The sequence below is a fragment of the Phaeoacremonium minimum genome (genome assembly GCF_000392275.1).
Source record: "Phaeoacremonium minimum UCRPA7 unplaced genomic scaffold PA7_03_scaffold_146, whole genome shotgun sequence".
NCBI lineage: Eukaryota > Fungi > Ascomycota > Sordariomycetes > Togniniales > Togniniaceae > Phaeoacremonium > Phaeoacremonium minimum.
This window is the reverse complement of record NW_006921053.1, coordinates 74934-89605: the sequence shown is the minus strand read 5'-3', so window position 1 is coordinate 89605 and position 14672 is coordinate 74934. Positions and strand designations below refer to the sequence as shown.

At 51.1% G+C, this 14672-nt stretch overlaps 3 protein-coding genes across 3 annotated transcripts; 1 reads left to right on the top strand and 2 right to left on the bottom strand.

Moving 5' to 3' along the window:
• Positions 1–2849: 2849 nt before the first annotated feature.
• On the bottom strand, positions 2850–3606 carry UCRPA7_2006 (putative fms interacting protein; the record flags this gene model as incomplete). Its single annotated transcript, XM_007914583.1, has 3 exons — positions 2850–2891; positions 2945–3188; positions 3257–3606. The coding sequence occupies 3 exons, from the start codon at positions 3604–3606 to the stop codon at positions 2850–2852; spliced, it is 636 nt and encodes a 211-aa protein (XP_007912774.1).
• Positions 3607–4696: 1090 nt separating this feature from the next.
• Positions 4697–6267, top strand: UCRPA7_2005 (putative hemolysin-iii family protein; the record flags this gene model as incomplete). The annotated part of the gene is made up of 2 exons (XM_007914582.1): positions 4697–4876; positions 4936–6267. 2 exons carry the CDS (start codon positions 4697–4699, stop codon positions 6265–6267), a joined length of 1512 nt encoding a protein of 503 aa, XP_007912773.1.
• A 2863-nt stretch (positions 6268–9130) lies between these two features.
• On the bottom strand, positions 9131–10132 carry UCRPA7_2004 (putative mitotic check point protein bub2 protein; the record flags this gene model as incomplete). The annotated part of the gene is made up of 3 exons (XM_007914581.1): positions 9131–9248; positions 9302–10074; positions 10130–10132. The coding sequence occupies 3 exons, from the start codon at positions 10130–10132 to the stop codon at positions 9131–9133; spliced, it is 894 nt and encodes a 297-aa protein (XP_007912772.1).
• Between the last annotated feature and the right edge of the window lie 4540 nt (positions 10133–14672).

The following is a 14672-nucleotide window of genomic DNA, read 5'->3' as shown; positions in this document are numbered from 1 at the left end:
ACGCTAGGGTTGCCAAGCGATTTGTAGCTGAAGCCATGCTCCTGACTGACAACAGCGGATTCCTTAGATATGACCCAATAACACAACATCAACAGAGCTATCATGGCCAGTCCTCCAGAGCGGCGCGAGCACCAGACAAAGAGTGACATGATGGCAATGTGGTGATGGAAACTTGCTCAATTGTGTACTGTTTTGCGAAGGCACAACTTCAGATGAAACGATGAAGCAATAACAGGGATGGAGCAAGAGTCTCCTCCAAAGCAATTCGACGAGGAAGAAACAGCCTTGGACGAGCAAAAGGAGGGAGGAGGCAGCTAGAATCGGGAGATGGAAACAGAACTATTGAAGAATATGAGGCTCAGAGATATGAGAAAGCGACAATGAAAGCATTATGAGCTATCAAAGATATAATTTCAAGGCAGCTCCAGGTAGCAAGGGTGTACCTCCTGTGGGACATATGAAAGATAGACTGCCAGGAGATAGTGCAGGTAGTCGAGGCGAGCTGCGACAGCAGTAGCCAAATGAAAGGGTCTGATATCGCAAATGAAAGATTGAAGGGGTCTCATTGAGTGAGGTGACGAGCTGATAGGTCAAGATTCCCAAAGCAACCCCGGGCTGCGATATGGAGTATCACGCGCCAGGCCACGCTAAAACGTGCTTTGCCGACTGGTGACGACGGCGTGGCTCTGGTAGACGATCTCACAGAATCATATGGTCGACCGCCTAATCAAGAATGGGATGGAAGGTAGCCATCTCCATTTTCTTCAGTTACAGGTGGTTGCCACATGCCTCCAAGACATACGCAGTATACACCAGATCACCTTGATGTCTCATATTATGAAGATATCGCATCGTTGAGACTTTTAGCAAGCGAGGTGGGTATCCCATTAATACGAAGATAGGTCGATGGGATATCACAATGTCACCGGCAAATGCTCCTTACCTTGTTTCTAGAACAAATCTCGCGTCAAGTATTTACACTTTACCCAGTAAAACTCTAGGACACAGGGAACGCCGAAGTCCATCGTCCTAGTCCATATCTGGTGGTCTTGCGATGATATTGCATGTACATCACTCCTCAAGCGCTAGGCAAGTCAAATGTCGCAAAACTCGCTTCAGCAATTTCTTGTTCATGGTACCGCAGCAGCCACATAGGACCATGGCCGTTTGTATGAGTTGTACCGAGAGAACTACGTAGGCAAATGCGGCTAGGGGCGACGCTTCGTAAGAGATGACCCTTCGTGAGCTGGCGTTGTCGCTTGCCATTCCAAGTCTTGACAGTCGTCTGCTTCAGAGACGAGCCCGTAACTTGGACGACGATCAGATAATAGAGATTGGAGCCCTTTTGAAGTTGTCGTATTCGTACAGTCCTAGAGCTTACACAGAGCATCGCAGTTAGATCCAGGTTCCAGGTACTCTTTCACCAGTACCAGTGTCATCTCGAGATCGCTAAATGAGTACATCTCCCAACTTCATTAATCATCCTGTCAATAATTAAGCTTCTTTACACGAAACCCCACTAGTATTGGAGTCGCACGGTGACATCCAAGTCAATGGGCCTTCAACGTGTTGCGAGCTGCATTCCCACTGGCTGGTCGCTGTCATATCCTGGTTTAAGGCTAGTGGGCGAGAGGCTTGGCCCACTAATTACGGCTCGCTGATTTCTTGCCTTTTGCAGTCACAAGCCAGCCTCCAATTGGTCACTTCTCAATCTTTAACCATTTTCAGATTTTGGTTCCACTTGATTGTACACGGAGAGGGGAGACCATACACAGGTCTGCTGTGAGCCCAAATGAAAGCTGTTGAGCTACCACTGTAATGTGGTTTAGAAGATGAATAATAGTGACTTCCTCGGACTGGTTTGCCTGAGACGCAGTCCACCTTACTTGACTGATCTAAATAGGTGAAGTCATGTTGGAAGAGGTGATCCATGGTGTAAGTCCGACCAACTCTTCACTGAGATTGATAACTTAAGATTTGAGTCAACACTGTCCTGGCTCGAGATACATTGAATGTGTTAAAATGGTATTGACTGAGCTACGCTTCGCTCTCGCAATCTAGTGTCGCCGGTAGGAAAGAACGCTTGCATCACGCTAAGCATACCAAGAGAGGCTGAGTCGTAGACCGATAAGGTAGGTGAATGGATATTGAAGCTGTTTGACATGTCGACCCGCTCCGGCGTCTCTAAAGCGGGAACATTTATCTTGTTGTCTTGACATCGGAGCGGCGCCGGCGAGACCAACTGTACGCGCGTCTCCAAGAGCTCGGACAGATACCCACCTTGCGCCGTACGGGTTTCCTACCGGCCGGAGGGTCTGACAACACTCACTGGTTCAATTCAACTCGCATTTGTTTCCAGAAGGGGCAAGTTGTTATGACGCACTACAGCGGGAGGCAGCTTCAAACTTTTCAATCTCATTGATTGTATTGGCTGTTTCGATTTATATCGTATAGATGTAAGTCAGGAAGACTACTCGCATTTTCTCAGCGAAACTCTCCACACTTTAGCAAGCATTGCATGTTCTTGTCAAGCCTAGGCTTCGCGACAGCAATGGCGCGCTGGGTCGATCTACACTGAGATAGACGCCTTCAATCACTCTCGTGGATCTGGACCGCGGACGTGTGCTTTGCCGAGGTACCTAGTACATTCTCGCCGACCATCTTCTGTAATGAAGGCTCTAAGCGATGCACTTCCAAAGTAGAGCCGTATAGGCGTGATATAGCACCGACTTTTCTAAGCTTACGAGATCATCCAATGATTTGATGTCAAGGGTGACAGTGCTAGCAAGCCTAGGTTCCGCGGATTCTCGATGGTGTGCATAGCAATGGTCATTTTCAATTCCAGTCCATCATACAACCTTCTCGAACAGCTTCTGGATTGGTTTCGCCGCCTAAGATAGTCAGTATGAACCCGCGCAATCAAGTACCGACAGATGAGACATACATCGATGAACTTCTCCAAGTCCTTATCTAGGTTCGCAAGGTCATCTCGGCGCTTCTTGTTGTCTGCGATGAGCTTTTGTTTCCTCTTGAGTAGCTCCTGCCTTTGCTGCTCCAGAGCTTCACGCTCTGCCTTCTCGTGATCGATCCGCGCCTCCATGAGGGCATTCTCATCGTCGTCGGCGTGTTCCGGATGTTGCGCCAGGAATTCCTCCACAGGGATCAGTGGGAGCTTTTGATAGATATGACTACGACAATCATCGTCAGCTCATGTTCCATCTTCAGTGCGTCAACATCAATTTTGCTGGTCACTTACTCGTAGGACTCGCACGCCGTGATCTCGCCCTGCAGATGTCGTTGCTCGTAGTAGAGGTTCTGTAGCTGCAGGTGCAATCTATCCACCTCCTGACGCGCCTCTGCCGTTTGCGCCTTGGTGTCGCGCGCAGCGAAATATGCGGCCCGGTGCAGGCCACGCAGGTGGGCCAGGTTGGTGCTCAGTTGCTTCTGCTCCTTGGACAGCTCGAGCTGCTCTTCGGTCGTCAGATGCTCGGCTTCGCTGGCTGCCGCGAGGCGATCTGCTAGGTTCAGGGCCTGCTCGCGCGCATGTTGAGAGATCTGCAGGAAAGACACCAGGCTCGCGTCGGTGACGATGGTATCGATTGTCATTTTCAGCGTCAGAGTCGCCTTAGGCGAGCTCGTATCTTCCTCGTATCGAATTTGCGAAGTTGCGAAATGGTTGCTTGATCTTGTTGTGGTCAAACCTGAAAGCGATCGACTGTTTCCTGGACTATCTGAGCTTCACTATCTTTGGGTGTTCAGGAGAAATGCTTTGTCCGGCGGCCGAAAGTTAGGCGCTCCGGGCCGAGTCAGCGAGTGGGTTTCGGGCGAGAGTTCGCCAAAGAACAATGGGTGGGTATTGTTAGTACAATATCACCAGACTTTGATGCAAGCACGATATAGTGCCGCTCATCGAAGTGTGACAATTACAGCTTAGCAGTTTTTCATGACTTCAGATTATACAGCGGCTGCTGCGATCTCTCCTTAACTATCGGCTTCCGCTGGGGCCGCGATGATGGTATTGGCTCAATTTGGGGGCGGGCCAAGCAGCTCATTTCAGCGCCAGCCCCGAAGATCACTAGATTGGCCATTTCCGGGGGCCACCCGAAGTTATGACGGCCATTTTTCATTATTCTAATATATATGCCAACTAGTACGCCTTCATTTCCTGATTCTCCTCGTGTGCTTCACAGAGTGTATTCAAGACACCTGAGATAATGCAGGCGCAATCCAGACGTGCTGAACAATTGCGCTATTGATCACTGTAGGGCTCTATTCAGCGTGCGACTAGAGTGTTCTTCAGCCTCTTACTTCCCCCTCTAGACTTACCAGTCCAGGCTCTCGGGCGCCCGTCGGAACCAATCACCTCCCCCGCTGTTGAGATCCGCAAGGTCGCCTCCGCCGCCGCCCCAACCGATCTGACAACCAGCTCTCGCCTCTCGGGCTTGAATTTGGTGGGTTTGGGAGCGCCCGCCTGCAGGTCCCTATCTAGTAGCCATCCATCTGCAGAGGGTCCCAGAGAGACCAGCCAATTGACTGGTTTTCTGTCGGCTCGTGGCTTTCCATGTGAAGACCTACTTGTTCCCCTCTCTCCTCCCTTTGCAACTCGTCCCCTCTCTTGGCGGCGGTCGATATTCTGCTCAAAGAGGTCCACAGACTCTTGACTGATTTGGCCATGGATCTGACTACGAGCTCAAATATGACTTGCTCCTCTCCCTATAGTCTGGCCTCCAGCGAGGAGAGCCCAGAGACTCGGGCCTCCGGCAGCGACGCACAACTTGTGCGGCCAGCGCGAAAGAGACGCCATTCGAATTTCATTCCCAGGAGAAAATCCATTGTGAAGAACTTCATGGAGGGAGAGGAGGCACTCGTCTTGAAGGTCAGTGTCCTGGTCCCCATAATACCCGACTAGGCTTGATGGTCCTAACTTAAATCCAGGTCGATCTGTTCCTTCAAGAACTTGAGCGACGGCTCGAGTTCATCGAAAGCTATGGCGACCTCACAATCGATGCCAGTCTTTCTCGGGCTTACTCGACGCTTGAGGCAGTGCGGACAAGATGCTCACAGGTCTCCGAGGAGGTAATTGGCGAGGGCCGGCGAAGATTGCACATAATGGTAGAGACGATTGAGACTAGATACCAAGATGCGCTAGCTGCTGCCGAGTCTCTCAACGAGAAGACTCGCGTCAGTATTGAGTTACTAGACAGCATGCTCTCCGACTTCGAGGATCGAGCATACAAGCTTCGGGAACGAGGTCTTCAGAATGTTGCCGATGCTGCGGGTATTTTCATGGACGAGGGTCGCCGCGTGGTCGACGAGGGCTTTGAACGTGCCAGAGAAGTGGTCGGAGAGGGTTTCGAGAGAGCTAAGCATGCCGCAGAGTCTCTCGAGGAACATATTCAGAGGGCCGTGCATCGGGCACGAGAGCACGGTCTCATCCGATACGATGACCTACCAATACCATGGAGGATCAACCCACATATCGTCAAGGGATATCGATTCACAGAGTCCTACTCGGGTTGTATCCGGTCTGCATTTGGCATGTCAAACGAGCTTGTCAACATCTGGAGTCATGCTCTTGGGTTGATAATTGTCCTCTCTGTGGCCTTCTACTTCTACCCCACGAGTCTCAATTTCTCGCTCAGCACGAAGGCGGATATTTTCATTGCAGCCGTCTTCTTCTTTGCCGCATGCCAATGCCTTGTCTGCAGCACAATATGGCATACCATGAACGCCGTTGCGGATGTGGATCTGATTTCCATGTTTGCTTGTGTGGATTACACGGGTATTTCGTTATTGGTCGCAGCATCCATCATGACAACAGAGTACACGGCGTTCTACTGCGAGCCCGTTAGCCAGTTGATATACATGAGTACGACGGCGATCCTCGGCATAGGCGGCGTTATGCTCCCTTGGCACCCCCGGTTCAATGGCCAGGACATGGCTTGGGTCCGTGTTGCATTCTACATCGGCCTCGCCGCAACTGGGTTCCTGCCTATTGCACAGCTTTCGTGGTCACGCGGCCTTGAGTTTGTGTGGCAGTTCTACTCGCCCATTGCGAAGTCTCTGTTCGTGTACGTTGCAGGAGCCTTCATCTACGCCAGCAAGGTACCCGAGAGATGGTTCCCTGGCATGTTCGATTACTTTGGCGGTAGTCATAATCTGTGGCATATTGCTGTGCTGGGTGGAATTCTCTTTCACTACACCGCCATGCAGCAGTTCTTCTCCAGCGCCTTTCGCCGAGCCGAGGGGGGCTGCCCGGTGTATTGAACGACTATTCAAAGCCAGCAGACTGGCACTCAGCATGCACCAGCTCTTCACGCAAAACAATATCCGCGACACGAATAGTATAAAGGGGTATATTACCGCAGATTCGCGGGTCATTAGATACGTGTTTCCCGCGCCCGGGATTATTCACCGGCTTGCAATCTTGCTGCCGGTCATTAGTTGCTCAATATCCAGAGCTTCTAAATAATGACTTCGATGTGCTTAATCCGAAAAGAGCCACCCAAACGCCAATTCCATGATCTGTTTAGCAGGAGGACATGAACAATGCCACTGCTATTATACCAATACTTGCCCACATCAGGGTTCGCTGCTCCGTCCTAGCTACAGACACTTGCACGACGCTCGGGATATATGTCGCGCTGACATTTGCGCTGATATTGCTTGAGGGGCCTGGTCCAGTCGCCAGGGGAATTGTCACGGTCGTCTGCGTTACAGGAAACAGTGTGATCTGCGAGACTTCCGTGATCACCGCGGTCTCTGTTTGCGTCGCTGGAAACAGGGTGACCTCGGATGTGCCCCCGGTCGCAAGCGCGGGTTCTGCGGTTGCTTCTGGTATCAAGGTGCCCGATCCTGTCAAGAAAGGTCTCACCGAAAGAGCTCCCGCAATCGAAGAAACAGGTAATGCAAAACCGGCATTGTCTGCACAAGTTTCATCGGTCTCGCTCTGTCATATCGATTAGCAGACGGCCTTCTCTCAAGTTCAAGTGCAGAGAATACGTACATCGAGGCAGCAGAACCCTGCCACAGGAGCGCAGTGGGTTCCTACGTCGCAGTATCCGTTGTCGAGTGTGCAACATGTCTAGCTACCGTTAGCGATATTGCTCAAGAAGAGTGGAATACCCAAGAGACGAGGACCTACCTGTCCAATGCTTGGATTATAGCAAAACGTGCTCGAACTGTTTCCACAAGGAATCGAACCAACACCATATGTCTCCTCGCAGGTCAGAAGCGCCCGCTTGGACCCCTTGAAGGAAACCTTTGCATGGCGGGTCAAGTCTGTTGCTGCAGCTTGCACTACGCAGGCGGCCAGAAAGAAAAAGAGTGATTTTTGCATGATTGCGGTATAGATCTCGCTCAAGGGGTAATATGCTCGTCAAAGTCAAAGAGCTAGTGAGTGAAGGGGGTTGTCTGTCTGCGATAGTTGTGTCGCAAGGAGTCTGAAAGAGGGTCTCAACACCTCTTATACTGTAGATGTCGTCAACCCTTCCTTCGAGGAAGGAATGTATATAGCTACTATTGTGTAGCGTCCATGGATAGAAAAAATCCGTATAAAGAATGTGGTTCCAAACGATTGAGTCTCGGGTAGTCCTGGTGTGGTTCACCTACTGCGTACGATGTGTGAGACAGCCCGGTCTGCAAGCCATGGCCTACCCAGGACCCTGATTTCTTCAGATGGGCTGAGCGCCAGGCCGGGGCTAGGGGACTTATATTGGTATTGGGCTTTGCATGTCTCTCTATCTATCCTGTGTCGTACCTACATCATCTCGTCGACGGGATATATCAACCCTACACAATATGGCTGTCTACATGTTGTCCTCGGTATTGCATGGACACCATCATCCCGCCGCAGGTGTAGGACAAATACGAGGGTCGCATGTTCCTGGAAATTGAGCCGTGCAATCTGTTGGCCCATTTCGACAGCGGCAGAGGACTGAGTCGCGGCTAATATCCCGCTGACGATTTTGGGCCAGCGGCGGTCGGACGGGGATGACGCAGTGTGTTTCCGTTGTTAGAACTGCTGGCTGTGGAAAGGGGAAAGGGATTGGCTATCATTGGATCTGGCATGCTTCCGAGTCGGCCCATGCAGATGTGCTGTAGATTCGAGATCGCAGATCTAGGGTTGCATTGCATTTTTTAGAGCTCTTTCTAACAATCCCTGAATACCTACAACGTGGTCATGCAGGTGAGGCAATGATCTTTTTCATCCCTTCATCTTGTGGCCTATTTTTCTTTGCTGCTGTGGTGCTGGTTTTGAGGTTCTTCAAAGGGATATGTCATCTCATTTGGTGTCAAGGGCGGCTATTGTAGGCCATCTATTGACCGCTCGATTCCTACCGGGTGGCCAAGGGATTCACCTAACGCAGATGTGCACAAACAAATGCTTAAATTGATTTTCCATATTACTATCTACTAAATCCCTTGCTGTTGCTCAGGCTCTTCAAGCTGTCAAGCTTGGATGGCCTTATTACGCTCAGAATTCCAGCACTGCGGCTAAATATAACCATGGCCTGAGCCGCGCTTTGCCCTGATCTGCTCCGTGTCTTTGTCTTGGCATCAAGCCAGGACAGCAGCGACCTAAGTCTGGTATAAGGCGAGTATCTCAAGTGGTTACCATTAGACTTGCCCATCCTAATTGCCTTGCGGTTGTAGGGACTCAAGATGAAGCTTCTCTTGCTTTTCTCCGTCATCTGGCCTCTTGACAAGCCTTTCAGAGCGTCTTGTACCTTGAATTCTGTAATTCGTCAACCAGCTTTCTTTGATAAAGAAATTCTCGACCCATATTCTTCTAATCGTCAGAAAGCTCAATGGCTTGCCTCAAAATGTAGGGTTTTGTAGTGCTCCCTGGTTATCAAACAAGACTAGTGGCTGAAGCAAGGAGTTCACTGGGCAGGAATGCATTGCCCGAGGTGCCAAGTCTGTCGATTTGTTTTACCTCTAGCAAAATACATCGCCTTCTTGCTTTTTGCTGTTCTTTCTATCACAAAGAAGTTGGAGCTTCTAATTTACGGCGAACGGTTCAAAGTCCGCAAGCACCACATCCTCGACGAAACTCGGAAGTCTCTGGTTGTAAAGCTGATACAGCGGCAGTCGGGGGCTCCTCTTCATAAGTAGTCATGATACCAGATCATTTTGCGTGCGACACAATTTCCTGGTATATATCGTCAGGAATCATTGTAAGCATATAAACCGTTATGTTCTTGATCTTCTCTGCGTTTAGGGGAGGGAAATTTCGAAGGTTAGGGCTATCAGGGGTTAGCATCAGACTTGTAAAGCGGACACAGAATAAAAGGACTACCTTGGAGATGCCAGTATCGTGTTACGATGCAGGTATAGCTGGGCCGCAACGCAGACAATGTTTAAATGGGGGCCATAGGCGAAGAGGAAGTCCCACAGCTTGAGCAGTTCGGGTAAGGGAGGTGTGCAGGCAGAAAGCGTCAGGATGGACGAAAAGGCGTAGATCTTAGCAGTCAGGCCCTTTGATGTTAAGTACAAACTCAACTTGGGGTCGACAATGGACAAGACCTTGTCGACCAGTGCGACGCCTTTATGGACGCCATCCATGGCTCCTCGGATGTAGCCGGGGCATTCCTTCGTCAATAGCCGGTGAACTCCAACGAAAGCCTCCACCTCACTTCGTGCTGAGTAAAGGAAGGGGCCTGCCAGTACGTTCATTCCCTGAACATATAGCCCGGGCTCCGAAACCATGCTGCTCTCCGAGCCCTCGGTTGTAAGCGTCAACGCTCGAGCTCGGTTTTTGGCTGCAGGGCTCGATGCTTGTGACTGAAGATCGCTTCCCTTAGTCGGTGTCTCTTGTTGCGACAGGGAGGGCCTGCTGCTGAGCGGTCTCGCGTCGAAGAGCTTCCAGGCGACGGCATTAAGTAGACGGATCAAGCTGGCCTCACTCACTCGGCGGCGGAACAGAGGGTCAGTGGATAGCGTTCGGAAGGTGTCGTTGCGAATCTTGGAATAAGCAGGTGATGCGCCACGGTGTATCAGTGCGAGGTAATCGTCGGTATTCATGACAGGAGCATCAAGCATGACAAGCCAAACGTATATGCGGAGGTTCGACTGCCAACAAGTTAGTGATTGTGGTCAATGAGTATGCTCTTCACTGGCGCCTCACCATGCCATCGCTATCGCTCTTAATCCCATCGCTCAAAACATGATGCCGCAAACTGCCCAAAGCGCTCTCCCAGTCCCCATCAGGCGGTCCATCTCGAAATAACCTATCGAGGCCCAAGCCATCTGATGCGGCTGACCGCCGACTCAAGGTCGGGTGACCGTTCGGGGCTAAATCACCCATTGGCTGCAGTAGATTGGCGTCGCTATTTGCACGTGCCCGTTGTGGTGATCGGTTGACGCTGACATTCCTGCCCTTCCGCGTGGGAGAGATTCCACGTTGCTGTTGCTGCTGCTGTTGGAAGCGCTGTTGAGAGATGAGCGAGGGCTGGTTCGCAGCCTTAGCTCCGAGATTATGGGCAGACTGCAGCTTTCTCAAAGCTCGATGTGTCCCTGGCGATGGCGGTGGCTGCAGTTGTGTCGCTGCCAGTTGCGGCAGTGAAGGTATCATCGTCTCTTTCACGGGGCTAGGCATTGCTAGCAGGCACTCTGTGATTAGAGAATGAAGAGAGGAGCAATTGTTAACCGGAGCAAAAGAGTCAAAGCTTTCTTCGACTAGGTTTACGCATCAAGCATGCTGCAGCAGACTCTTTCATGGTTTGAGCTTCATCAATGTCAGAAGCGATCAGTTTACTCTGTTGCAAATGGCACAAGCGGGGAGGCTGGTGCTTGGCTGGGCGAAGTCACACAGCACCGCGTTTTTTCGCGGGGTCGCGTTTAGTGCTTAGAGCTCTAACAAGCAGCCGGCTAAGTTAAACGTATTTTGGGTGCAGAGAGGAATCTCCGTACAACAGCACAGGTTTTACAAAGCTGAATCAGCCGTGACACTTTCACTTGCAACTACCTCGGAGCCTTTCAACTTACAACGAGAACCAGAAAAGCTCCGTTACAGCATTTCGACAGGGTTCCTGGAGGCAGGCAGACCGACCAGGCGGTCTCGACCTTTTCTTTCCAGATCCATGCTCTCCAGCGCTGTCCAGCCAAGCCGATAAGATAAGGCCCTCACAATCTCTCGGCCTGGTGTTGATCCGTTCCGGGCGATCACGTCAGCCTCGGCTTGCTGCCCCGCCGTGACCTCAGCAAGTCGCCGCAGCACTCAATTTTTCTCAGAATTGCCCGACCGAGTCAAAACAGTCCGCTTTGAGAAGGATGACGTGCTCCAGGTCCAGACACATTGAGCTGAGCTAAGCAGCTACAGTTTTACAGCGATATCGTCACATTGGAAGGTGTCAAGGCACGCATCCAGTCCCGTTCAATGCATTATCTGATGGCATTTGTCCACGTTTATCAATTGAAAAGGCCTTCGACCAGCCTCAGAAGAGATTGCTGGAATCGAGGCTTGAGCTCCCAAGACACGGCAAGGAGAAGCCCGAAAGCTTGAACAAGTCAAGAAAAGCTTCAACACGCCTCAATGCACGCGAGGTCTTTCACCAGCTGTTTTCCCGGCTTTGGGCTGGCATCCACGCATTGAGCTCGACGAGAGATATTGCAGCTCGATGGCGACAACACCTCGAACCATTGCACCATAGCCCCTCCATGCTAATCAAGGCCTGTGATTCGCTGCCTCGACAGCCATCCCAAGTCGGGAGGGCTACGATCCCTGTACGGCCCCATACGCCTCTACGTACCGCCGTCTTGGCTTGGATTGTACCTCTTACGCCGCGTCAACTGCGCGGAGAAATGGGAATCATAGATCAAGTGAAAATGAAATTCTCTACTAGTAGCGAAGCTCGGGGCAGTCAGCTCTGTATTCAGCAAACTGCTCGCCGTATCGATAGCTTGTCAATAGCAGGATTGGAAAGGCTGGTCACATTGGACCATCACCTGGGAAGCTGACAACTAATCCTAGAAGAGGATTTCTACAGATGTTACACATGTATTCCAACGTATGTAATGGGGTCCTCAGTGGTGATGATCATCTCCCACAGGGCATGCATCTAATATGCCGTATAGCTTTGGCGAGTGCCCACATGCGGTTACGTTCTCATCTCTTAATCATCGCATCTGTCGGGCCATTCCGTGGTTATCGTAAGCTCAATGGGGCATCGGTCCGCAATTATACATGTTCAACGTCACTCCGGCGATTCTTTCCTATGGTTCAACGAGACCCCATTCTAGTCCAAGGTTCTAGAGTCCGTTGTTGAACTCAATTACGTGCTCCACGTTTTTTTTCTGCAAAAAAAAGAGTCGTTGCCGCTACTAAGCTTTAGGTGGCTAGGTCCCAATCACGCAATCCCGCGCCTCAAGCTATCCGGTGGATTCGGCGCCTCGTAGCTGCACCCAGGCCCCAGAGGACCCCTTACACTGAGAGATTCATATAGATATACTTACATACATCGCAAAAGCTACACGACTCTTCATCTCACCAGCCTTGGGCAACAAGGGACCTTCCGCAATTCTTCCAATCTCTTTCACCATCTGAGATCCCTGCCTGCCACACACCGCGGAACGAGCGCCTGCAGTCGAACACGGCTCACCCAGCCTGTTAGATCACATTGCGTTGCAGTCTCGCTTCTCATTGCGATCTTCTTGGTTACAGCTACTCCAAGCCTTCTCCCGTGCTCATCGTGTCTTCACGGGGTGATCTGGCCATCGGGGGCGTTCAATAGCTCGACTCACCACAGTCGGCGATCATCAACTTGCTCAGAAGCATCTTGCCTCATCCACAACCTGTGTCACTTCCCCACGCTACCGAGGCGCTTGTTGTTCAATAGCGATACAACTTTGCAATTTGCTCAACCAGCCGTGAGACCCAAGTACAAGCTACCTGCTGCGTACCGCAGAACCGTGTGTCCGCTGTCACTTATTGAGCCTTGCGACCCTAGTTGCATGTTCCTCTCACATTCCTAAAATCGACCATCCGCCCACCTCCCCTGTCTTGCTGGAACAATTCACAGCAAGAGCAGTCCCTCCTCGCGGCCAAACTAGCCCGATTCGTCGACATATCCATTTCATTATCTCATCCTGACTTGCTTTTTAAAGAGCTGAGTGAGGGTATAGGTGGGTGTTGCAGACGCGGTCCATCCAAGATCCCGCTCTGGGCCCCCCTGCTTCCTTCTCTGCGGGGGTATACCGTGGACCTGGGATTTGAGAGGTAGCACGGCTGTCCCACGAATATAAAGCTCGGCATCACGCAGCCAAGCTTAAGTGGCATCCAGTCTCCCGGATCTATTCCTTCTGGTCACCTTCAGCTCCCATAGTGGCCTTGGCCTCCGCTCGACTTCGCCGTTCCCCCATACTTGGCAATCAAGGAACGTCGCCACACCAAGATGTCGAACACGCGCACCAAGATTGGCCATGGCTTGGCCAAATTCTTGAGAATCAAGCTTCAGGACCCTGAGCCGTACAGAGATGAGGTGACACGGGGCGAGTCTGTATTCTCCGTCAGCTCCACTGATACGTTCGTCGAGCAACCCCCATCGACACTTGACTTGATCTCGGAGGTTGTGCCTACCAGACATCAAGTCCTGGAATACATCAAATCTCTATTCCCTTTCCTCCACTGGATTACGAAGTATAACCTGCAATGGCTCATCGGAGACCTCGTTGCAGGTATCACTATTGGTGCAGTAGTTGTCCCTCAGGGCATGGCCTACGCCCTACTCGCCAATCTTGATCCTCAGTTCGGTCTTTACTCTTCATTCATGGGAGTCTTGATCTACTGGTTCTTTGCGACATCTAAAGACATCACCATTGGCGTAAGTTTTTCGATACACCCCCTTAGTATGCCCAGGCTGATTTTTGTAGCCCGTCGCTGTTATGTCCACCGTCACTGGAACCGTCGTCGCCGACGTCTCTGAGAAGATCCCAGACTTGGCACCACATTTCATCGCCTCTGGATTAGCCATCCTCGCCGGTTCTATCGTGCTTTTCATTGGCTTAATCCGACTTGGATGGATTGTTGATCTGATCTCTCTCACTGCGCTCTCTGCTTTCATGACTGGATCTGCCCTCAGCATCGCGGTCGGTCAAGTCCCTACAATGATGGGAATAAGCTTCCCGAAGCCATACACCACACGAGACCCGACCTACGAAGTTATCATTCACACCCTCAAGTACTTGCCCAGAACGAAACTGGATGCTGCCATGGGTCTGACGGCTCTGGCAATGCTGTACTTAATTCGAGCTGGATGCAGTTATGGCGCGAAGCGATTCCCCAAGCACCAGAGACTCATGTTCTTCCTCTCCACGCTCAGAACTGTATTCGTCATTCTCTTGTACACCATGATCAGTTGGCTGGTGAACATGCATCACCGATCCAAGCCTAAATTCAAGATTCTTGGAAAGGTGCCTCGTGGTATGTTCCGTTCTTGGTTTGTGCTGGAAGCAACGGCAAACTAATTCGTCTAGGTTTCCAAAATGCGGCTGTGCCCGTCATGAACAAGCAGCTTGCGACTGAACTCGTTTCCCATCTGCCTGCTTCTGTCATCGTTCTGCTTATCGAGCACATTGCAATTTCGAAATCTTTCGGACGAGTGAACAACTACACGATTAACCCTTCTCAGGAGATGGTTGCCATTGGTGTTACGAATCTTCTCGCGCCGTTC